A 26,721-nucleotide genomic window follows, 5' to 3' on the forward strand; every position below is an offset into this window, starting at 1 on the left:
ATATAAAAATTAAAAGGATGGGTAATAATGGATTATGATGACAAATTTTACGACCCTGTCCGAATGCAAATGTCTATTTAGCCTCTGGTGCGGACATACTGTTTCTTACTCATGTTGCATCTTGCTTAGATTTATATTCAGATATTTAAGTTATTCAATCCCTTTTCAGTGTATTTTTCCTATCTGTAACTGTACAGCAACACATTTGGGAACCAAGCCTTATTCCAAGGTTTTGTTTTTTCCAGGCCAGATTATTCCAAACCCAGATGAATGTCTGTGAAATCTGTGTATTTACTGAAGATACACTTTGCGTTTTGAAAATAGCATTTATTAAATAAAACATCATATGTTTTTTGTTTAAATGTTATGCTGTAAATTGGTAGAAGACTGCAAGGCAGAGTACGAGTTTGTACTGCTTTTCCATTCCCATCCTCTAAGGAATTAGAACCGTTCAATTCCCATCCAATTTATATTTTGCATGTGTGCATTTGGCAGGCTTCTATCCAAATCCACTGACATTGCATTCAAGGTACACATTTTGTCAGTCCTTGCTTTCCCTGGGAATCCAACCCATGCCATGACCTTGGCGTTGCTAGCGCCATGCTCTATAGTTTGAACTGCAGGAAGGCTTTTTTACTGGGAATTACCATAATTACCTTTTAAAATTGACACTCTAAGGTTCATAAACCATTAACTTTTGTATTTTCAGAGGCGTCGGTGGACAGTAGATGAACCGTGGTGCAGGCATGCCAAACTGTGGGAGGCGAACAGGCCTTCATTTTATTTTTTAATAAGCAAACTATTTCCCTGCTAGTGGAACCTGTGGTTTCTTTGTGTGTACAGAGGTAGGAGTTTCTCAGGTAGACTTCTGATATAATTTAATATAAGAATTGACTCCATTCTCCAGTGCTTCGCTTGCCCTCGCCGCCTTTCTGGGTTATCTGAAATGATAGATGGAGATTGATAAATGGTATATGTTTGCGCTTATGTTAACCTAATTAGTTTCTCTGGACTATCTTCTGTGTAATCCGCTACACCCGGAGCTCTTCATAGACAAGCTGATAGATCGGTGAGCCAGCAGGCTTGGATTCCCCCGCCACAGCCGTAGCTTAATATCATAAAGGCTTGGTCCTTTCAAGAGTGTGTAAGAATCTGAACGGAAGCTTGTTTTGTTAAATGGTAGGAGTTTGCTCTAGAGATGCTCCGATCAGCATTTTTGGGGCCGATCACCGATTACCGATCATCAAGATCATGATCTGCCGATTGCCGATCACTGCCGATCACAGAATGGCAGGAGAATGGCAAACTTTTATCTATAATCTCGCAGAGTTTGCATCATAACTAACTCTAACTGAGTCAAGATCTTGAAGAACCAACAAGTGTTTATTTTAGAAAATGAGAACTTAAGGCTACTTAGGCCATCTTTCCCAAATAAATGTATATATTAAATGTATATAATTATCTCACTTAAATATTTGATCATGCAGTGCACTTTTGTTTTAAAAAACTATTTTTCAGGTAGGTCTAACATTAGTATTAAGATAAGAAATACCAAAGACATTTAATAAGAAATCAAATGTAAATTAATATTGGTCTTCCCTGAATAAATTAAATTAGTTTAATCCTTACACTTAAGGTTGCAAAAGTAAGTCATTCAAGAGCAGTGAGTGTCATAAAGGTTCAACACAAGACAAAGAGAAACTCAGAGACAGCAGCAGTTTATTCGACAGCTGTCACTTTAAGAGCGAACAAGGAGTACATACATTTGTGTGTATCTGACCATTTCAACGCAATTTGTACTCGCAAGCTTTTTGTGAGATGGCCTGTGTGTGTGTGTGTGTGTGTGTGTGTGTGTGTGTGTGTGTGTGTGTGTGTGTGTGTGTGTGTGTGTGTGTGTGTGTGTGTGTGTGTGTGTGTGTGTGTGTGTGTGTGTGTGTGACCGTGACTCTCCAGACCGTGCGCGCGCGTGCTGAGTTAACGTTTTTTTTTTAACACTGGCAAGACTTAAAAATAAATGCAAATGATAAACTTTAGTGACCATGCGATACTGCCTCGATTGTGCAAAGTGGCAAATCCTGTCAACTGTGCAGCTTGATTTTATTGCAGATGCGATGCGCTGATGTGAAGCCATTTGAGCATTTGCAAAGGGAGAGAGAGAGCGCGCGCTCACGCGGTGATTTCACCTGCGCTGTTTGTGAACTTACATCCCACAGAAAGTTTTCAAATGACTGCGTAAGTTATTTAATATAGAAATATGAATTGTACCTCACCTTCAGCATTATAATTATTTTACCCGCGCTGGAAAGGGAATGAGACGGTGTCGCTGCATATCATGCCCTAGCTCTCACGGCAGGTGCGGGTTTTATGTGTCGTCAGCTGCGATCGGTTCATGAGATCGGCCTTTTTGGAGACCGCCGATCAACCATCCCAAAGCGATTATCGACCGATCGAGATCGGTTGCCGATCGATCGGAGCACCCCTAGTTTGCTCTGAAGCATTAAAGGATAACAAGTCCTTGCTTGGTCATTAAAGCAGTCTCTGCAGAGAGAAATGTGTGCTACAGGAAGTGGGCGAACTGCAAACACATTTGAGGTGATTATAGTGTGTGCGCGCCTCGAGGGAGTGCTGGATTACACAATACTCGAGCCCAGAGCCAATCGCAGCGGTGGCAGAGCTGCCTTCCATAGGGTCGCTGGATTATTGAGGTCGCCCCTGTTTTTGAGCAGGATTACTGCCTGAAATTCACCGCTAACATACTTTCCAGGTTATATAACATCGACACAGGGTATTTGTTGTAATTGCATCATAAATGTGGTTATGGAACGCCAGCGTTCCTCCTCGTACCTGGTTTACCTGAAACCCCTACAAAAAAAACTTTTGAGATGGTGACAGTCTGTTAAAGAGGGAAATTTCCAGAATGAATTTGAGCTTCTTTCTGGGTTGACACAATTAACCATTTTTTTTTTTTTTTTTTTTAAATCCTTTGAAACCAATTTGTGAACAGTATTTGGGTTTTTATAGAGCCTCTGAGGCAGGAACCCCTGCTCTAAGGGGACATGGGGAATGCTGGAAAAAAATTATGAAATTAGAAGAAAAAATATATTTTATATAAAGTATAAATAATATATATGTCAATGCTTTTGTGTTCTTTCACAGAAGAATTGCGTTTCCTTGAAACTTTGCATCCGCTTCCAGAAGCATTTAAATATATTGTTTTTCTTCCCACAAAAGTTTTTCGAGCGAGCGCAACGTTTCTCTGAGAATGCAAAAGTTTATTGGATGAACATTTTTCTCCAATTGCATTTAACCATTAACATGTCCCATTAGGGGCTCCGTAGGGTTAGCCTGGCTCCGCCCTCCTACGTACTTCCGCTCAATTTTCATTTTCCTTCAGTACTACGTCTGGGACTGCGGTGTATGCTTAGGTTTTCCCCCGAACAATTTTTTACCGGTCCAATCAGCGAACAGAGGGAGTGGCTGAGAGCGATGACGTTGATGTCATGCGCTAGTTTGAGTTGTAGTTCAGTAATGGCGGCGGTGAAAGATGCGAGTGTGTGGCAGCGCTGACGAATGTCCAGAAGTTAAGAGTGTGGCGAGGTGGACGAGCGAGCGAGAGCGGTGTGCGTGATTGAGACACACCGGTCTCGAGTTCTCTCATGAGGGAGCACGGAGGCATATAAGGACGAGCGACACCGGTGAAGGACGAGAGAGGACTAGGCCTGGATTTTAAGTTGGGGTTTGTTATGTTTGTGCGCGGCAGTCGTCCGTGAGGGGCTGCCGCTTTTACTTTCATTTTGTGTTTATTATTTGATTAAAAGTTGTTAAACGTTCGCCGGTTCCCGCCTCCTTCTTCCCTGAACAAACGAACTCCCGTTAACGTTACACGGAGCAAGAACAAACACTGCTGTACTGCTGATGTTGTGGTCCGGGAAAAGTCTTTTCCAGCTCGCTCCGTTAGTGGTGAAGGAGTTGCTGAAGCCGTCCGTCTCCCACCACCCGCGAGAAAAACCCCAGGCTGAATTATCGACTTTTGACAAACACCAAGGTTGTGTGGTAATGTAATTGCTCTCCGAATCCACATCTCTGAGTTTTCAAGAATATATCACTTCAAAACTCACTGTTTATATCCTTTATAGACCCTCTCAGAGCACTGTACGGTTGCGTGAGCTGTAATTTGCATTTCTAGACTTGTATTTCTTTAAATACTGGCAAGTGTTTACAAGAGCAAAATATTTCACCACCGCTCAAAAAATAAAATAAAAGCACGTAAACATTTGAATTGGGCTGTTATTCAAGGCAGCATTTATTCTTATCATACTAAGCATATGACATTTTATTGACAGCATACAATCATGTTATTGATTGCACGAGATATGCACCACGAGAGCAGCGCGTTCCGATCACAAAACTCTCCTCTCCACCGTGAATAAATAACAATCCGAATGCACGAGGTTTTATCACTGACACTGAGGTGGTGTGCTCAGTTAACGTGAGAATCAAAGGCGAACGGCGCGTGACGTACGTCACGACCAAACGTTAGTGATTGGTTAGGCAGATCCAGAGTGACTCTTGGCAGATCCAATAGTTTTAAACTTCAACAGAGAACCCGCCTTCAAGGAAGTAAACGCTTGTCAATGGAGAGTGGCCAGACTCTAGCTGTGTCCCAATTCGGGGGCTGCATCCTTCAAAGGCCGCATTTGAAGGCCGATTGCGTCACCGCAGCGCGACGAAGGCTGTCTCAATTCGAAGGGGCCTTCAAATGCAGCCTGCCGTCCGTGTTGCCAAGTCCCCGTTTTTTCATCCGAATTAGGCTCCTATTTCAGTTGTTGCCGCGGGTGAAAAATTATTTCCGCGGGTTTGTTTCTACCCCTTAAGTACGATTTCGCCGCTCCAACACCCCCAAACGTACAACTGCAGTGGAGAATTCGGCCGCTCGATGGAGAAAACCGCATTGGGAGTTTTGGACTACTTTTGTTGCAGAGACCTGGCAACCCAACCCATCCGTCTCCCCGGCTGCGAAGGATAGAACCAACCAGAACAAGTGGATCCTTAGCAGTGTATTCCTCTGCCCATCCCGCGGCCGAGGAACACTTATACATGTAAGTAGCCTATCGTGTTTTAATTAACCAACGAAACGTTTTAAAAGCCGGTGGTCTTTATTTCTGTGTTACCACGGCACAGCTTTATTCGTTAGGTGATCTGATGTAATATTTCGTTTTGTTTTATGGATCAAGTTACTTTTAGCAGCTTTATTAAAATGAGGGCAGCAAATGAGTATTTATTTACCAGGCCGGAAAAATCGAGAATATAGAATTTGAGTATCTATAAATAAGATTTCTGGAGTATTGTGTATGTTTGTAGGCTACTGATGCATCATATTTGTTAATTTTCTTAAGATTGCACCCCTGCCTTGCAGGTAAAAAAAAAATAAACTTATTACAACTTAAAAAATAAATAAAAAGTATGCAAGTTAATAGACACATCTTTAATGTATTGTGCTGTTGTGTTTGTTGTTGACAGACATGTTTATTTTCTCTGCCTTAGGATTGAAAGTGTCCTGGGACAGGTGAGGGAGTGGGGAACTTGGCCATGGTTTGTCTTCATGATTGAGGTGTTGGGACAACCCCACTCCATCCCTGAGGACACACCAGGGCCAAGTTCAGCAGTGGATGACCGAGATGAGGAGGAGCAACTCCAGCCAACAGGAGACGAGACCAAGAGGATGAGCTGATGGAGAGACTGAGGGAGGACATGAAGTTTCAGCGAGAGACAGAGGAGAGCAGGGAGAGAATGGACTGATTGTTTTCTCTTCTTGAGAGATAGTTGAGAACTAAAATTTTGGTTTTGTAAATTAAAATGTGTAAATGAAATATTACCGTTCTACACATTATTTTTGTTATGCAAGTTATAATTTGTAAATAAAATAAATAATTCTGTACATTTATTTTTGTCATGTCAATTAATTTGTAAATGAAAAAATAAATTGTTCTATACATTTTTATTTACAGTACTTTTTACAACTATTTACATAAGTTACGTTTAAGATTAGAAAAACTAAATACATTTTAAAATTAACAGTACATAAAACAGATGGAAGAAAATGTTTTTATGTAGTCTTTTATTGAGCTGGGCTTTATTGACCCTGGTGAAGCCTCTGTCAGCGGGACATCATCTGGATCAGGGCATATTTCCACTGTCTACCAACAGGTTTGCAGTGCTGACTTATTTGACGGCTGCCATGTTGCTAAGATGTTTTCAGAAAGAGAGAAAGAATAAATTAAATTAACTCACATTCTCAAATCAAACAATAAAATATTTTAACATGCATAACTTTTCTATGAGCTGAACTCCAACGGTGCCTATCCCTGATCTATAAGACTTATTTCTAGTGTATTTTATTTTTAGATTCTTTTTTAAACGATAACTAATATCAAAATGTAATATCCATGTGTAAAAATTCAGTTTTTCATAAAACCCACAATATTTGCCTCTGAGATGAAGTTGAATAAAAATATGAGGTAGCCTACTTCACAATTTTACTCAAATACAGAGTAAATGTATTTCGTTACATTATTTGTACTATTTAGCAACTGTTGACAGCTGCCATTGAAGAGAACTGAAATGAACATTTATACTGGACTTTAAAGTTATATTCAACTGCCTAAAAACAAAACAACTAAAGATGTTTACCTCAGCCCATTTATGCAGCCCATCTCAGCCCATTTATGCACATAATAAAGAGGATAAACTATATAAAATCGTATGTTGGTAACATATTAGTCAACATTTTATTTTTATCAGTAGATGCATTAGATTACTGGAGTAAATTGAAACCCAATACTTGCATTTAAAAGTGTAATCTGGCAATTTCTCTTCAAAAATCTGACGTCGCGGCGCGCAATGAATTCTGGGGTAGGCAAGGCTGCGAAGCATCCATCCGAGTATCCTTCATTTCATGGGAAAAGAAGGACGCATTTGCAGGCCGTATTTTGAAGGAGCCTTCGAAGGACCTACGAATTGGGACAGCCTTCGTCGCGCTGCGGTGACGCAATCCGCTATACCTTCCACTGTAAACGAGTCTCGGTGCGTCCTTTGAAGGCCGCGTCGGCCGCGCACTTCAAAGGACACGGCCTTCAAAGGACGCAGCCCTTGAATTGGGACACAGCTTCTATGTACAAATGAAATGTACGAGAGTCTGGTAAAACCAGGCTACCGTAGGGTTGCACCAAGACCAGGTTTTTTTTTTATTTATAGTTTTCAACTTTTTCTTCTAAATTTAAAATGTTTACACATAAGAGTGAATTAAATTATTTTCTAATTAAATTTTTACAATTTTCTCCGTTTTGGAATCATGAAACTGTATTTTAGTTTAATTTCGTTTTTTTCCCCAATTGCACTGGTTTAATAAAAATGTTTTCATTCAGTGTTTTAATTTAGTTTCCAGGTATATTGAAGAGTTCAGTTCAGTACGGTTCAGAATGCGGTTACCATCCTCATTATTAACTAAACTTAATAACCATATTTAGCACTCTAAAATTGAACTTGCAATATGTTCTGCTGCTTTGTGAACGTAGCCTATATCATTTTACGCTGTCTAATTTCAGTTCTGATCCTTTTTATCTTGCCATCTCTTGTATGAATCTCTTGTATATTCTGGAAACCATGTGGAGGTGATTGTGCGTTTCCGAGAAGCATGTGTCAGCCTTGGCCTCAACAAACACGATTGTCCACTTGATTGCCAAGAATTCATTAGAGTGTAGAGGACTCGTTCGGTTATTAACAGTGGCTTTTTTCAATCATTTGCCACTGTTATGTTCCTGTTAAGAGTTTGCTAAATCTGTTACAAGTGGCTCTTCAACGTCAACATAATTGCTTCAAATCTTCACAGTCCAGCAACAAGAGGGCAGACAGACACTTTACCATAGATGTTAATACAGAGCCACATTAGCAGCAGCTGCTCATTACTGCGATACGTCTGTGCATTCACCATATTGAAGGGGTCACGATCAGCTTGTAAAGTAAATTGACAGATGCAGCAGCAACAGTCTCTCCCAAGATTTTCACCAGATTTGGTTTGTCATCCATGTCAGACAATTTTGCATATCGCAGATTAGTAAAACGCAAACTGTGTTAGTATTTATGTACAATTGGGAATCAGGCTGTGTTCAGGGGTGACTTCAAATCTTAAAAGGCCCACTGATAACTCTCAGATACATCATTGGAAAGTTAGTTTTATTAATTCATTTAAATGATTCACTGGCTATTTCAACAAAATACTGTATGCACTACTGTTCCAAAGTTCTGGGTTGGTACTATTCAAAAAATGTGTATGCTCACTAAGGCTGCATTTGTTTGTTTGAAAATGCAGAAAAACTGTAATATTATGAAATATTATAACAATCTAAAATAACTGTCATCTATTTCATGCGCCTACATTTTTTTGTGGAAACGGTGATAGTTTTTCAGGATTTTTGGATGAATAGTAAGTTCAAAACACATAATATATTTCATAATGTTATAAATATTTAGCGTAATATCTTTGATAAATGTAATGCATCCTAGATAAATAAAATTATTTATTTTAAAAAATTATTATAAAATGTATAAAATTGTTTTATAAAAATTATTACTGAACCCAAACTTTTGAATGGTTGAACTTTTGAGTACATTATGTTTATATATGTATGCTTTTTTTAGTATAAAATCATTATTCCATTGTTCATTATTCCAACTTCTTGAGACAGTTTCACTCTGTGCACAAGAAATGCTTCTGCTTGGGGTTGGATGAACTTTTGTTCAGTTTGTCAACTAGTGGTTCAGGCAATCCACCGACCAATCGATTATGAAATATAGTAGTTTTCCCACATCCTTATGGTGAGATTGTACACTTCCTTTCACATGAATTTGCTCTGCGGTAATGCTGAGAACCCCTGACAGGACCAGTGCAAAGCGTTACGCTGGCTTGAAGCTCACCTCGCTTTTTACTAAACACCCTACTGAAGGCCTGTCAGATTGATGTTTTGAGGCGTTAAAGAGATTTTTCAATCTCTCCCTCATTTTTCCCCCCCTTGTAAACTACAGTTATATGATTCACTTTGACGTGATCCAAAGCCTCTCTAAATGTCATGTGTTGATTTTATGGCGATAAGCGATGGCCAAAGACAACCCTGCATGTTGTTGTGCAGTTAAATGATCTATGTAGCAGGTTTCTCCGACTTAATCTGCCATTTATTGCTCCATTTGTATTCTGAGCATTTTTCCAACCTCGCTGCAGTGCGAGAGAGTCCCGAATAATTTATCTGGCTCAAAGAATTAAGTAAGCTACATGGCGGCAATGAATTGTTCTGTAACTCTTCACGCCGTCCGTTCCTATTATCTTTCAGCTTCGCTGTAATCCTGCTTATTCTTGGCCCTCCACTTTATGCTGAGTTGGGTTGGACAGCCGTCTCCTCTAAAGCACGAGTGGATATCCAGTGTGTAGGCTGGTGACTTGCTGGCAGAGATGAGCGTTTCATCACATGCTAATTGAGCAATAGATGCCGGGGATAAGTGCCTGCTACATTCACCTGTCTCCTCCATTAGAGGCAGGTCTCTCCAGCAGAGGAGCACTCTCAGTAGGCCTTTATTTTTTCCTTCATTGCCCTTATTTTCCTCCATTAGCCATGTTTGTGTGGTTGTCCCTTTATCTAAATCTGACCTTAATCTGACTCTCCTTGTCAACAACCTGTGTTGCAGATATTTGGCTTGTTCTTTAGGCACCACACAATTTGATCCGATTTCAGGTCATTTCGAAACAATCCCTTATACATTTTCAGTCAGAAGATTGTGTCGTACTAACATAAGTGTGCTCTGACCTGTCAATACAAATAGTGTAAGAGGATTTTATATATGGACAATTCTTGTTTTTGTTTTTTTATGGAATATTGCAGTATTTATTATAAGTGATTCTCCCGTTCACATCTTTTTCTTTTTTTGGACACACTTTAATTAAATTTGAATTACTGCTTATTAATAGTTAGTAAGACAGTTAAGTTTAGGAATTGGGTAGGATTCAGGGATTTAGAATAAGGTATGAATATGCACTTTATAAGCACTAATAAACAGCCAATATCCTAGTTATATTGCTAGGTAATTTTACTAGTTAATAGTGAGAATTGGACCCTTTTTTATTTATGTGCCCTTGTAATCTTTAATCAATATAAGCTTTCCCTCCTTCTTGGAGCGACATCTCTTCTCTTCTCTTCTCTTCTCTGATGATGTGTTTGTTAGCGTGAGGGCGGGACGACCTGTCACGCACATGAGATCACAGCAATAGCAAACAACAACCGTCCAATCAATTATCCATGGATAAAATAAAGTCCCGCCCTATTTTTTTTTCTTGTTCAGGAAGCCATTTCACATGTCACCGATATGGAAGAAACTTCCACAACTTCTGACTTTAATAACCTGTTACATATAGATGACCTGTAAATATGATCAACTTTCAAGTGATGCATTGTGTTCTGGGACTGTTGTTGTAAATATATTCATGCTGCCTCTGTGCTGCATTAAAAAGTGTGTTGTGGCGTCATGCATGCAATACTAGAGTCTGTTAACAACATTTAACAACATCTGTTATTATTACCCTTTTGGGTGTTGGTAGACTTTGGAATTGACATAAGGGATTCTTCTGTCAATCGGCCAGTGCTGTATTCTCAAAGTGGCCAAATATCGGTCGATGTTTTAGTCTGGGTGTAAGATACTAAATCACCTTGGCCTGTGTTTGTTTGTGTTTTTTCAGTGCGGGACCCAAGGGCGACAATATCTATGAGTGGAGATCCACCATCTTGGGCCCTCCAGGTTCAGTCTATGAGGGGGGCGTGTTCTTTCTGGATATCACCTTCTCTTCCGATTACCCCTTCAAGCCGCCAAAGGTACAGTATGGAAACATCTCTTCCCTTTTTATTCACTATTTTTAGGTGCAGTTAGCGATTTCTGAAAGTCTTTCTTTAAACTGTTGATATTTGAAACCAGCCCAAACAATCACACCCCTCCTTTCATTGCTCTGCCCCCAAAATGCTCAAACATGCAGTTAAAGATTGGATGTCTATTTATCATAGCAGAAGCAAAACGAAATAAAATAAAGCTTTGTGAAAATTAAAGCAAAGATGACGGATGAATGAACAACAAGGAAGAGCAAAAAATGAATATACAGTACACGAGTATATACCATAGACTGTAAAAAAAGATGGACGACGCACCTTCACTTTCTTCCGTTGACATAGCTGAAGCCGCCAGTGTTCAAATATGGCGCTGACATCTTGGAACCCGAGTCTGCGCAGTAGTGAGTGTGAAGTGAAGCCGTGATATCCAGGTCCCGCCTAATCAATAACTTTTTGTGAAATAAACAGTTATGGAAATGGAGATTAAAGTTAAAGCTCCAATCTCCTCCCGAAGTTCCCGAAAAATTTCTGTTAGTGCCTCAGGGACTACTTCGCTCAAAGAAGCTGTCAAACTCAGCTCTCAATCATAATGTCACACCACCGTTTTTTTTTTTCAAATTTTGAAGTGTAATTTGATTGTTTAGTTTGTCTTATGTCCAATTAGAATACGTGGAGAGGGTTGGGCTTATGACCTATACTGCTTCCAGTCACCTGGGGGTGATCGTGACGCGTCGGCTTCAGTTCCAGGTCTTGTGTGACAGGGTTGGTGTATACAAGCAAGATTTGGTTGTTAGTCGCCAGCAGCACATACTCACAACCAATGTTACATGTGTATTTTCAGGCTTTTCCGCTTGGGTCTCTCCAGCGCTGGAAAGCTTTTCTAATATTACCGTGGGCCCAGTGATATTTTTCCAGTGATATTCCTTTGACCTTTTCTCTTTTGTAATGTCTCTCAGCCACCTCTCTTTCTACAGTCTGTCTGTCTTCAAATCTCCAAATCTCACTCTCTCCTCCCCCATCATGAGTGTATACATCCCCTACTGGCTGCAAGTTTGTTGTGGTGCTCAGTCCAATGCACTTTCAACAGTGTTTTTTCAGAAATCGCTTACTGTACCTTTAACACGGGGGATTCTCAATCCTGCTTTAATAGATCTACCTTCCTGTAAAGGTTTCTTCCAACCCTAATCTACGTTTTTGAGCTCACTTGAAAATTACAGGCAAGAGTACCAGGGCAGAGGTTTGGAATTAAACTCAGCACTTTAGTGCGTACATAGGCTGCTGCCTTCTAAGAGAGAATCCTGACTGAAATGGAACTTCTTCATAAGGGAATGATACATGAAAAAGAAGGCGTATTAGAAGGCAGCTTAATCATGGTTTTAGAACCTGCATAGACAGCTCATTAGGCTTCACAACAGGCTCTCAATCTAAATGCAAAATCAAGTGGATTGGAATGTGTTTGGAAGCACTTCAGAGAGAATACTTCAAACTTGTTCTTGAATATGGGACAGAACTTAAAACCGCTGTATCAGCCATTTGAAACTATTCTTGAGATTATAAATTCATGAATCAAAGTCTCATGACATTTCTGACATGTATGAATGGAAACGGTCAATTAAAGGGATAGTTCACCCAAAAACTAAAATGTGATGTTTTTCTGCTTACCCCTAAGGCATCCAAGATGTAGGTGTCTTTGTTTCTAGAGTAGAACACAAATGAAGATTTTTAACTCCAACCGTTGCCGTCTGTCAGTCTTATAATGCATTTGAATGGGGTCCAATTCTATTAGAGTAAAAAAACCATGCACAGACAATTTCAAATTAAACCCTGCGGCTCGTGACGACACATTGATGTCTTGAGACACAAAACGTTCGGTTTCTGCGAGAAACCGAGCAGTATTTATGCTATTATTTCATCTATTATCAGACGAATGTCATCAGCTTTCCAGACCGCCATAACCTGCGCGGTCATAGAGATATACATAGATGCCTCATTAGATCTTGGATGCCCTGGGGGTAAGCAGAAAAACATCAAAATTTCATTTTTGGGTGAACTATCACTTTAAGCATTATATAATCCTAATGATATTAGATGTGGTGCTCAATTATTATTGGTGCTCAGCTCAGTTTTATGGTTCTTATTATTATCAGTGTTGAAAATCCTAAAAACAGCTTAATATTTTTTTGGAAACCTCTTTTTAGTTTAATAGAAATAAAAAAAAGTTCAATGAACAGCATTTATTTGAAATGGAAATCTTTTGTAACATTATGAATGTCTTTACTGTCACTTTATCCATTTAATCTGTCCTTGCTGAATAAAAGACTACCAAACTTTTGTGTATCACGGTTTCCACAAAAATATTAAGCAATAGTAAACCGTATTCAACATTTGATAATCATAAGAAATGTTTCTTGTTTCTTGAGATGTTTTCTGAAGGATCATGTGACACTGAAAACTGGGGTTGATACTGCTGAAAATGAACATTTTTAAATATATTGAAATATATATTTTTTATTCTAATATTTCACAATATTACTGTTTTACTGTATCAAATCAATACAGCCTTGGTCAACATCATATATATTTTAAACTATTATAGTTAAATACAAAATAGAAGCATTTTCTCCAGACATTTGAGCCCATCTGTGTATGTGTGTTTTGCTATTATTAGCCTATAGTTAGTCACAAAAGAGCAGTGGCCTTTAATTAAGATTTATTAGGTCTACCAAGGACACCCTGTAATGGATCATTCAGAACAAGTATTGACCTCTGTTAAAATACCTCAAGGATAATGTGATGCTGAACGATTGTGTTTGTCTGCTATTTTGTGTGCCGGATGGCTGTACGCTCTCCTTCAAAGCACCGACTATTTCCAGCGTAAAGCATCTAGCGAGATGGCGACAGGCCGCAATGTGGTTTATGGAAGCTGGTTTATTCCTGCTCCGGGCTATAAAGGTGAAATTGTCAACCGCGCCATCTCGGATTAATTAGCATCTGAATCTCCTTCCTCAGCTTGTTTGAGAATTTGCGCCGCTCTGAGTGGCTCTTCGCCTCAGTCTGGCCCTCATCTCGACCGTCAGTGGCATCTATAAACAACAAGTTTATATAAAGCTCATGGGCTGGCGGGGGCTCTTTGTTCAGATCAAGCCACTGCAAAGCTCTAATCCACTAATTATAAACAGGATTCATCCTCTGCGGTGGATGCCGGGCAGAGCCAGCGGGCCCACACCCCCTCATTCTTTTGTCACCAGATGAAACGCAGGGCAACTTGGGGGCCGATCTCGCCTACGTTCGTTTAGGGTCGGTGCTCTGTGAAGTCGCTGCCCGCTCTCTCTCGCTGAACGGTGTGGCTTGGTCCACTAATCTACTTTTGTGAATGAGTCTCTCTGTGTTTGGAAGCAGAGCGGAAAAGACAAGGGAGACAGGCGTTTCTTCCTAAAAGTCTATCTAGAAATAAGAGCATCGATTCATTCAAGCTGTAAAAGGCTCTAATGCATTGGCTTGTTTACAGAGCAGTTTGGTTGGGTCATTATGTGCCTTTTAAAAAGAGCTAGTTCTCTCTTAGTTTGTGTCTTGTCTCTTTTTTTATTATTTCTGTCTGTCTGATAGAATCTCTAAAAACCCCACCTGTCTGTCTACTTCTTACACAGATCGCCGACTTTGTTGCTAAGCTCATTGTTATTCTTTAAGCATAAAAGGGTGATCATTCAATAAAGATCTGATCATGGCCTTGATCAACTTTCAAATGGATTCAACCTTCAGCAAGTTCTCTAGCAGTCCTATAGCTTTGAACTTAGAAAAAAATAAATAGATATCAGAATGACTGATCGTGTGTGTGTGTTTGTTTATATTACATTGTGGGGAACAAATGTCCCCACAAGGATAGTAAAACCTGAGATTTAGAAAAAAGTTAGTTTAAAAAAATAAATAGTTATCAGAATGACTGATCGTGTGTGTGTGTGTGTGTGTGTGTTATGGTAGAGAGGAGTATTGTGGATAGTTAATTGTAAAAAGTGCAATATCAAATAATATAAACATGTTTATTGTTTTTAATATTTTATATTAATATAACAATATTGCATTATTATTGTTATTATTTTTATGATTCATATTAGATATACAAGTTCTTAGAAAAATACATTGAAGAATTGTCTTGATTTTTAAACTTCTTATAAATGTATTGTAAAAGGACACCAGGGGCCAGTTGTTCAAAAATTTGATTTTGGAAATCTCATGTTTTGCTATCCATCTTTCTTTTGTGACGGGATTTCAAAGCAAAATTGGATTGGATCACCCTCGTCCAGATACAAGCACACTTTTTCAGATTTCCAAATCTGTGTTGGGCATACTTCAATGCTTTTGCATTCTCTCAGAAAAGTTTTGTGTAGCGTTCACCCAAGAACTGTTTTACAGTCACTCGCAAAGAACTTTTGACTGGTTCATCTCTTATGGTTGTGCCAATGTGGTTTACAAACAGTGATTAAAAAACACTTTACAGGAAATACAATATTTTTGTTTGATATTTACAGCTGTTTGGGGATTATTTCATGGCGCCAAAATCTCTTTTTTACTTTACTGTTGGTTACTGAACTGCTTAATAGGTAGCCTAATGTCTACTCCTAATTTCTTACTTTAACAGTTAAACTAATCAAGAGCATATTAATTATATTATATATTACATGATATAAATGCTGTTTTTGACCAGTTTAAAATTTTTTGTTCTTGAAATCCACCCTTCTGCTGGGATCTTACTAAAAGGTTTTAAACAACACAAACTGATGATTTGATTCAGATTAAAACCAAGATTGGATTTTTTAGATTCCCTTTTTTCTTTCTTTCTTTCTTTTGAACAACCCATTTTCAAGATTTGATCCAATCTTTTGAACAACTGGCCCCTTGATCAAAAATTATGGCGAATTCTAAATTTTAGCCCTCTTAAAACCTAAAAACTTGATTGACGCATCACTACAGTACATACAATATTAGAAAAAGTAGTAAAAATAAAATGTATTATCAATTCAATACAATTTCTCAATATAATATAAAGACAAGTATTTGGAAGTGTTGCACTTAATATAGTAAATATTTTATGTAAAACATTATACGCTTATTTTTATATAAATATTCTTATGCAAGTATATTTACAGACAACATTTCTGTTGACTTGCCAGCAATCTTGGATTTAATATTTCTGCTTAAATTCAGCTCAAAAATCCGTCACAAAGTAAATATTATGTTATTTCAAGCTATGTTAGTGTGTGGGCATTTTTATTGTCCATTTATGATATTAGTTTAGTTTAGGTTTTTTTCAGGTGTGCATGTGCAAGGTATTTCTCTGTATTGTTTGCCTAAATGTGACTGAAAAGCCATCTTAGCTGCCCACCTTCAGGAAGAGTCTTTGCATTGGTAGTGTGCTATGTAGGCAGCTCACTAGGTTTTCTCTTTATAGGGGAGTGTCATGAACACTCTCTTGTTGTGTTTCCCAGCGTTGTCCGTGAGGCCTCACACTGGCTGCCCGTGTCATGCCGGTTTGTGTTTTCGACCGAGTTGGACTCTGGGACCACCGTGTTCATACAATACCCACATTGTGCCAGGCAGGCATGGTTATTTTGGTCGCTCGGTTTATGCTGCATCATGTGACGGATGTCTTAGTAGTTGCTGCAGGGGGCAGAGTGAGACACCGTCAACAAACAAGAAGCGCTATTTATGTGCTAAGGGAGCAGACTAAAGCATGACCCGGACTACCTCTTGACCCTTGTCTGACAGACTCGAACCCTCCCACAATACTGCAGCCAGAGGTGTCGTGCTGGTCCTGTAAGCCAGGGCTACAAGTCATCAATACTCTAGATAAGGGCTACTGACACACAGTTGGGAAGCTGGGTCAGGTTAAGCTTGCTTGGCTCTCTTGTCTAACTGGATCAATAGCTTTCAGGATTCAGCCCTGGTTTCTGAGAGTGCTGTTAATGAGAGTGAAAGCTGTGATCCAGCTCCCAAAAGCCCCCTCTATAACGAAAGCCCTGTTAAAACGCATCCAGAGTATTAAAGCGTGGTTCTGGACTGGTAAGCTAACATCATCCCTTTTAGATAGGCTTGTTTTGTGATCGTGTTGGTTTCTTTCTGTGCAGGTCACGTTCCGTACGAGGATCTATCACTGCAACATCAACAGTCAGGGTGTGATCTGCCTGGACATCCTGAAGGATAACTGGAGCCCAGCTCTGACCATCTCGAAGGTCCTGCTCTCCATCTGTTCTCTGCTGACAGACTGCAATCCAGGTGAGTACAGCAACCCAAGGCTGAGGAAAATGTTCCAAGCCTAGTTTAACCACTAAAATCTGAGGAAAATAATTGGTTAATAGGAGTGTTGTTCGAGCCATAACACCAAAAAAGGAAAATTCGGTCAGATTTTACTCTGCCGCAAACCTGTATGAAATTCCTCTGTGGAACACAAAAGAAGATAAAATTGAAAAATGTCTCTGTGATTGGAAATAAATGGGTACCAGTGTTGTTTGGGCCCAAATGACTTTCAAAACATCTTCTGTGCTCCACAGAAGACAGAAACAGGTTTGGAATGACATCAGCATGAGGTAATGATGATAGAATTGTCATTTTTGGGTCAAAATCCAACCCTTCTATGCAGAATAGGACAACCTATGAACACTGTAGATTGCATTCTTTGTCACAGCCGACTTATGGTATCAAAGAGGCTTCTGACATGCTAAGCAATTAGCAAATTAGAAAACTTCCAAAAAACGCAATTATGGAATTATTTGACTTTTCCTGTTTATCTGCAAATGCATGTTTTGCAACGTTGAGAAGGTATTTAGCCGTAAAAGGTTGAGTTTGGGTACCGGGTAAAAAACGCCACAGTTATTAAATTAGTTCATATAGGGATGACGCTTAATCAGTTCTATTATGGAAATCAAATAGGACAAGGAACAACAAGCTCAATTCAGATCACAACACTTCTCAATTCACTCAACTCTTATCATATAAAAAAAAAATGGAAAATGAGAGAGAGAGAAACTTAAATCACGTCCATTTTAATTCCAGTCCCAAGAACATTTACCTTTTAATACCTTAATACTTAGCAAACTTTAATTCTTAAACACAGGCAATATTAATCAAACAAATTCAAAGAACAAACATTCATCTTCTTACTGTGTCACTCATTGAACTACTGGGCCTGGAAAAAATCAATCAAAACATCACACAATATTCTGCATGCGGCAGTGAAAACAATATTTACTAAACGAATCGGCAACTCAAGTGCCAAAATACATAATAAAAACCTCAAAAACACACAATTTATAATTCCCTGAATTGGCATTTAACCCTCACTACAGAACTGGAAAACGTTCCTTCACAAAACGACCCATTTACATGTGAACCGCTCTCAACACAACTTTCTGATGCTTTACGAAATTCAATGAGGAGAGAACATATTCCTCAAAATAAGAATCATAAGGATCAAAAGTAAAAAAAAAACAGCATTAAATAAAGCATTAGCAGCATGCCGAGCATTTTCAATGCCGAGTGGTGCTACAACAACCTTCCAACTGCACTCAACACGTCCGCTAGCGTGACCGGGAATAACCCGCTCGCCCGACAAAGAGAGAGAACAACAAACCCAATCACTTTCTTAAATAAATTCATACCTGGTTTCCAGTGTATATATACTCAACAGTAAAATAACGAATCAATCAGTGACAACTGTCACAGCGTTCGCTAGTAGGCCTCACCATGACATGAATCTGACCATGTGAAAATCTTTTGATAGATTTATTTATTTATTTGACTGAAGGCTTGGTAAGTCCGATCCTGTTCCTGGAAAGACACCTTCCTGCAGAGTTTAGTTCCTATCTGCTTCAACACACCTACCTGGATGTTTCTAGTTATCTTTATCAGTCGGTTCAGTGTGTTAAATTATGGTTAAGGTTAAACTCTGCAGGAAGGTGGACCTCCAGGAGAAGGATTGGACAACCCTGTTCTTCTGTCATGTCCTGAAGTGCGGTCTTAAGGAACATCGGGAACATGTTTTTACACTGACAATGTCTCACAGGGAGCAGAAAGTGATCGAAAATACAGCATTGTCCAAAAGTGATGTCCGGCCCTGGAAAATTGACATCTTCCATTTAACTTGTTTAAGATATTGTGTAGTTGTGCTTGGAGTTTTTATTTTTGATAACTCAGTGAAACATGCCAACTTATGCGGACATCATTTTTGGCCATGCTGTCATACAAAGAAATTATGAACACATGCAAAAACAATAGAGAACGGATTTTTAATCAGTGATTGTCAATGTTGTTGTTTTTTTTCCTGTGAGCTTTTTTTTTTGCATTAAAACCTGTAGCTGTAGTTTGCCTTTTATCCAGATCATTTTGTCAGATTAAAAATACCTTAACCAATATAAGTGTTTTTTCCTTCATATTTAAAATATTTATCTCCATATTTTGATCATTTAAGCAAACTTTTAAGATAATTAAAAAAACAATTATCACTTTTGGCCACTACTGTACATAGGCAAAAAAAGATAAATGAAAATTAAATAATTGTTTTTATTTAATATGTTTTCTGTTATGCCAGCAGAGAGTTGAGTGTTGACGAAGCCTAAAATCAAATGAAAAATAATAGTTTGAATGGCAAATAATCATGTTCAAAACCATGTCCTACATTAATTGAAATAAAATATAAATATTAGATGAAACGCATGAACTCAAAAATACTTATCTTGTCAAAATATTTTCTTGGCAACTAACTTATTAAAAATAAATTAAAGCTAAACAAAGATTTAAAAAAAAAAAAAAGAAACAAAGCACATCATAAAATTATTACCTTGAACTAAAATGAAAATATAAAAATAAAGGCTAAAAAAAAAAAAATCATAAATACTATAATAGTGCATACAAAATGCTGATATTTTGTTAAAGGGTTAGTTCACCCAAAAATGAAAATTAGCCCATGATTTACTCACCCTCTCAAGTCATCCTAGGTGTATATGACATTCTTCTTTCAGAGTTATATTAAAAAATGTCCTGGCTCCTCAAAGCTTTATAATGGCAGTGAATGGTTAGGTCATTTTTGAAGTCCATAAAATTGCATCTATCCATCATATAACTGCTCCACACGGCTCCAGGGGGTTAATAAAAGCCTTCTGAAGCTAAGGGTGGAGCAGTTATATGATGGATAGATGCACTTTTATGGACTTCAAAAACGACTTAACCATCCACTGCCATTTTAAAGCTTTGAAGAGCCCGGACATTTTTAATTGTATTCGTTGTCTGAAAGAAGAATGTCATATACACCTAGGATGGCTTGAGGGTGAGTAAATCATGGGCTAATTTTCCTTTTTGGGTGAACTATCCCTTTAAGTGAATTCCTTGAATCTAGAAAAGATTGATCACATTTATTTATGAATGATGTTGAAGCTGACGATTAAACTGTAGGCTTGATGCTGTATGTGTCTAGCCATGTTCATTTAAGGTCTTCATTATTGTGTTGCTTGAAGTAAGGGAAAACGGACCCTTCGGAACAGGCCTACAGATCCGAATCCTCTGTTTGTCTCAAACATCTCTGACATTGTTGTGTCAGCTGAGTCAGCACATGACAGATGTGTCTGTTGTATCCCACACAGCTCTTTCATTTACTCTCGAAGATGGCTCACTTCCCACTCTCTCTCTCTGTGTCCTTCACAGCGCCTGTCTGCGTCTTTCAGAATATTGTGTTCTCGCTAACTCCTGGGTATAAGAATGTCTCACTTTTTCTTTTTTTCTCCTTTCCGTTGTTCTCTCATTCCCCCCTCTCGTCTCTTAGCGGATCCTCTGGTGGGAAGCATAGCTACTCAGTACCTGACCAACAGAGCAGAGCATGACAGGATAGCTCGACAGTGGACCAAGAGATACGCCACATAGACGGCGGGCCGCTGACACCTACACCCCGCTCACCCCTTTCCCCACCCCCTTCTTCCCAGCTTCCCTTTGTCCACCCCTCCTTCCCACACTCTTCTCCACCGCCGCCCCAGCCAGTTTCCATCACCCGCAGGAGTGTAAAGATCCAGGAGAGAGGCAACTTTACAACGTGCAACAAATCTTTATAGCCTTTACAATACGGACTTCTGTGTAAATGTCATACTGATTCTACCCCGTGTTTTTACCCGATACGGACTGGGAGCGCAGACAGGACCCGCCAAGGTGTAAAGGCTGCCGGAGTAGAATTTTGTAGCTGTAGATTTAGTTCTGTTTAAAAGCCTACTTGCAAGTCTTGCTTCTTTGGGATATAAAAAAATGTATTTTGTGATGTAATAAGGAAAATGTTCCTAAAGTCAACCAAATATTATGGTGCATTTTAGCCTAATTCATTATCTGTATGAAGTCAAAAGAAAAAAAAAAAAAAGAAAAAGAAAAAAAAACAAGCTGTAGATTATTAGAAATGATGTCATTTATATGAGACCCACACTCATTTCCAGTTCTGTGGTACATGCTGTTGTGAATCTGTTATACCTTTGTCAGTTTGTAATGAAGCGATCTCATTGAACGTTTTGTAGCTCAGCTGAAGTGAGCAACCACTGTAACATCCCCTCAAACAACACAATAAAAAAAACTGTCCCCCGGGCGAGGTGTTTGTGTGTTCTGTTTTCTCAGAAGACGTCTACTGCACTCCTTACACTGGTGTTAAGATCCGATCATCTCATTCGTGGTGGACTGTGTTGAATATATTACCGTCCAAACGTTTGAAATTAATACTTCTATTCAGCAAAGGATGCCTTAAATTGTTCAAGTGTAAAGACATTGATAATGTTATATAAGAGGGTTTTTTTCCCCCCAAAATTGCATCACGGCTTCCACAACAATTTTTTTTTAGTATTGATAATATGTTTCTTGATCACCAAATCAGCATTTTGGAAGGATTTCTGAATGATCATGTGACACTGAAAACTAGAGGAATGATGCTGAAAATTAAGCTTTGTCATCACAGGAATATATTATAGATAGATAGATAGATAGATAGATAGATAGATAGATAGATAGATAGATAGATAGATAGATAGATAGATAGATAGATAGACAGATAGACAGACAGACAGACAGACAGACAGACAGACAGACAGACAGACAGACAGAGACAGACAGACAGACAGTATAAATGTATATGTGTGTGTGCGTGCAGGTGCATCTCAATCAATTAGAATGTCGTGAAAAAGTTCATTTATTTCGGTAAAAGCTGAAACTATAGACTCATTACATGAAAAGTGAGATATTTCAAGCCTTTATTTGTTATCATTTTGATGATTATGGCTTTTTTCTAAGATATTCAAACAGTTATTTTAAATTGTAATGAGATAATAGTTATTATTATTCATAATATTACTGATTTGACTATATTTTTGATTGAATAAATGTAGCCTTGCTATGCATTTGAACAGGCCCTACACTGTAAAATCAAATTAGTTAGACTTACTTAAAAATCCAAGTCAAGTGAAATCGGAATAGTATGTAGTGTTAACAAATGCTTAGTTAGTATAGTTCATGTAACCAAAAAAGAACTGTAGAGAGTACTTGGTCTTTTTTCAATAGTAGCTCTCTCTGCTGCTACTATTGTTGTTAGCATTGTATTTTGATGCTGAATGTTGAAGTGTGTGATCAACACACTCAAACATGATCAACTGCAAGATATTGTTACAAATATAGAGGGATTAGATCAACCCAATGACAAGTTTCACAGGTGTTTAAGACGTAAGCATTAGCAATAAAATTGTGAACGATCATTATACGACATAAAGGGAAATATCATAATGGCGAGTTTGTTTTTTGTTTTTTTGCTTGACAAAATGGCACTCAAACCAATCAATTAATCTTAATTTGGGTTTTCTGAGTAAACAAGGAATATATGTGAATTATAGATTACTAGATTAAGTTAAGATATTAAGTAAAGTTAACTAAAAAGTGTTAGTTAGAATTACTGTTGGATTTTACAGTGTACTTGTAAACTGGCCACACTGTAAAAAAAAATCAGCTCTCCAATTTAAAATGTTCAAGTGAGCGATCACATTTAAAATTTTCAGTTGGCCAAATTGAATTTCTGTGAATTGATGCAATTTAATTCAATAAAAATTCAATTTGGCCAACTGAAAATTTGGGGGTGGGGGGATGTATTCCACAGCTTTAAAATCTCTATAATCATAAAAAAAAAATAGTTGTTTATACACAGTTTTAGTACACAGGCATTTCTGTACAAATCATTAAATTGTAATATTATATAAAAAAAATAATAATAATTGTTAACTGTAAATAAGTTGATTGTTCTGCGGGGACATTCACATTTACTCTTCTTATCTTTATAATTTGTTATTATAATTCATTTATATATTTGGCTATGTCCCTGGAAGTATACCTGATGGCTTCTCAGTTCTGGTTTTAGGAAATATCTACTGTAAAAATGAAATGCTTGCGTACAGTTTGTATATTGCTTGCAGAACATTTCATCAGAGTATGTGGTTCTTTTTAAATGGCCAACAATGGAGAAACAATCTTGCATAATGATGGAGCCAAAACTAACCAGCCAAACTCTTTAGTTTCCACTCGTGTGTGACTGACGCAAGCAGCTGTCCATCAAAAACGACCATTTTGAGAATACTTCCTGTTCATTTAGGGTCATATTAGTCCACAGCTGACTTGTGGATCTGCTCACTCCACAAAACACGTGGGTATGACATTCATTAGCGCCGTTATGTCATTTTTGGCATCCATGAAGGGGTCACTTGGTCTCTTGTGTACATCTCACATTCATATTGGCTCTGCCTTCTGGATGTTTCTGTAGTCGGAGCGAGATGGGATTTTTTTAGGGTCGCTCCCAAAAGAACATTGGTCTCGACTCGCTTTCTCTTTGGCTGTGAGTGAACTGAGATTCATTCTGACCTGTGTTGATAGTGTCAGATTTACACCCGGGAGGGCAGGGGAATGCGAACCGCTCTCTGACCCAACTTGAATGTTTGCAGCCCCCTGGTGGAACCTTTCTTAATCACACTCAGTTGGGAGGGTGATAGAGATCGGTCCAGTGTCTTGTAGGGATTGATTATTTTATTGGTTGTCAATTGTCAGTTGCTCATCCGTTTTATGATATGTTGTGATGTTTTTATAATTTTGTGATTCCCAATGGAACCCCTAAAGCTGTGCTTGGCGTACTAGCTTGCTTACCTGAATCCTAAACCGTATATGCTATTATTCATTATATGCAACAATAAATGCACATGGCCTCCTGTTGCATGTGAGTGCAGTCCAGTTATCATCTTTTTTTTCTTTTCTTAATTTTTAGTGCATTTTGTGTAGTACCAAAAAGAATATGAACATACATACGGAATAATAAATAAATCTATAAAATAACAAAAAAATACTGACAGCTCATTACCGGGCTTTATTACTTTATTACATTATCCCTTCATTTTACGGAACTTTCCATTAATTCCGAAACACAATGCAAGGCAGTGTACAATTCAAAATACAGGTAATCACATGTAAAAATCAATAAATACAGAAACTTCCTTCAGATTAATACAATACATTGTGCCCTATTTTTATATATAGGCCTACATTTCATTATTTTTAATAATAGTATTATAGAAAGTATATCTATATATTATATTTAATTAATATTATAGAAATAATATAATTTAATATAGTGTAACTAACAATTTCAATCTATTTAATAAAATGCTATTCTTTTAAATTTCCTATCATCAGAGAATCTTGTAAAAAATATATATCATGCTTTCCACAAATATTATACAGCATTTGTTTTTATCAATCACTCACTCACTCACTCACTGACACAAACACTCTCTCAAACACTCACTCACACACACACGCACGCACTCACTCACTCACTCACTCACTCACTCACTCACTCACTCACTCACTCACTCACTCACTCACTCACTCACTCTCTCACACACACACACACACACACACACACACACACACACACACACACACACTCACTCACTCACTCACTCACTCACTCACTCACTCACTCACTCTCTCACACACACACACACACACACACACACACTCACTCACTCACGCACTCACTCACTCACTCACTCACTCACTCACTCACACACTCAAACACACATACACACACTCTCGAACACATACACACTCTCAAACACTCACACACACAAATCTTTAAAAATATCGAATTATATAATGGAAATATAAGATCTTTTAATTTAAACAATCAAATATAAGCTAAATATGAAGAAATACAATTATATGTATACTATTATTTTTATTTATTTATTTATTTTATTTACATTTATTATTTTTATTACACACTTTATATACATTTGTACTTATTTTTGCATTTATGTCTTATTTAATCAAATTCGTTTTTAGTAGATAAATTAGATTGGATAGTGAAAAAAAAAGTCAAAACGTGTCCAGCAGTGAATTCCTCTGTTTCCATTTGTGAGTTTTTATTTTAATGAGTTCACTATTTTTCTAAAATATGGAAAATGGTAATGAATTGTTAATGAAGAACATGTTCAGAGCCAGAACTAGGTCTTCATCACATGACCACACGAGGGAGACAAACCATGACGTCCAGTCCTCTCACTGACGATATTCCGATCCCTACAAGACACTGGACCGATCTCTATCACCCTCCCAGCTGAGTGTGCTTAAGAAAGGTTCCACCAGGGGGCTGCAAACATTCAAGTTGGGTCAGAGAGCGTTTCGCATTCCCCTGCCCTCCCGGGTGTAAATATATATATATTATTTGAGCTTTTATTTTGCCTTTGATTATTTATTTATTCATTTCATTGATCCCATCAGGGACCGGTCTCATTAAATGACCTGCGGCAGGTAGAATGTTGAAGGAAAAGATTAGTTTCATGTCCGTGGATGGTGAGAGGGCTGGAATACTGATTAAGCTCCCACACACACCTACTTCAAAACCAGCGGTGTGTCATAAACAGCCTCGGATTGGGTGAATAATGAGATGGGATGCTCTGCTGTGATCAGGGCGGAGAGGACAGACATGACCTCCGTTATGATTTATGTCAGTCCGGAGATCTCTCTCTAACCTCGCTTCATCTCTACAGAAATCCCCTTGAGGCCTTGAGGTGTTATGAATGAGGATTTTCCTGAGTGTGCTTTCTTTATCAGATGTTTTCTGTGTGGCGTTATTGATGTTAGTGTGTGGGATGGTTTGCACGTAGACCCATTTTCTGCTGCTGGTGCTCAGATGTGTCCAAAGCAGTAACCCACTCAAGACTGAGCGTTACTGTGACAGAAAACTAAAAAGAAGGATGATAAGACATTGTTAAATAGTTTCAAATGTATTGGCAACACTTTACAGTATTGTTCAGTTTAACATTAATGCATTCGTTTTTCGTAATACATTAACTGACATGGTGACTTTTTACAATACGATCTCATTTGTTAACATTAGTTAATGCATTAACTAACGAGCAATATTTTACAGCATTTATTATCTATGTTAATGTGAGTTAATAAAAACATTTGTATGAGGGGCTGTAAATGATTAGTTGGTGGTCTAGTGAGTTAAATCTCTGAACTGATATGCAGAAGGTTGCCGGTTCGATCCCAGCAGTCGCCACCACCAGTGTGTCTTTGAGTAAGGCATTTTACTCCATGTTGCTCCAGGGTGATTGTCCCTGTAGTAAGTGCACTGTAAAGCCTCGTTTCCACCGAAATTACCAGGAACGATTTGTCCCAGGAACTTATTTCCTCCAGACCTGCTGCTGTCTGCGTTTTCATTGCGGTCTAAAGTACCGTGAAGATTAGT

At 38.3% G+C, this 26,721-nt stretch overlaps 1 protein-coding gene across 1 annotated transcript in view; it reads left to right on the forward strand.

The window, feature by feature from the left end:
• The window catches only part of ube2e3 (ubiquitin-conjugating enzyme E2E 3), a 61,423-nt gene extending 39,894 nt beyond the window's left edge, over window positions 1-21,529 (forward strand). Inside the window, exons 4-6 of the mRNA XM_079821593.1 lie at window positions 10,781-10,913; window positions 17,045-17,192; window positions 20,731-21,529. Coding sequence (XP_079677719.1) covers window positions 10,781-10,913; window positions 17,045-17,192; window positions 20,731-20,828 — 379 coding nt within the window. The 3' untranslated portion in view covers window positions 20,829-21,529. The remainder of the gene's footprint in view (window positions 1-10,780; window positions 10,914-17,044; window positions 17,193-20,730) is intronic.
• Window positions 21,530-26,721: the final 5,192 nt, after the last annotated feature.

This window comes from Gobio gobio, assembly GCF_949357685.1.
Source record: "Gobio gobio genome assembly, chromosome: 7".
Taxonomy (NCBI): Eukaryota; Metazoa; Chordata; class Actinopteri; order Cypriniformes; family Gobionidae; genus Gobio; species Gobio gobio.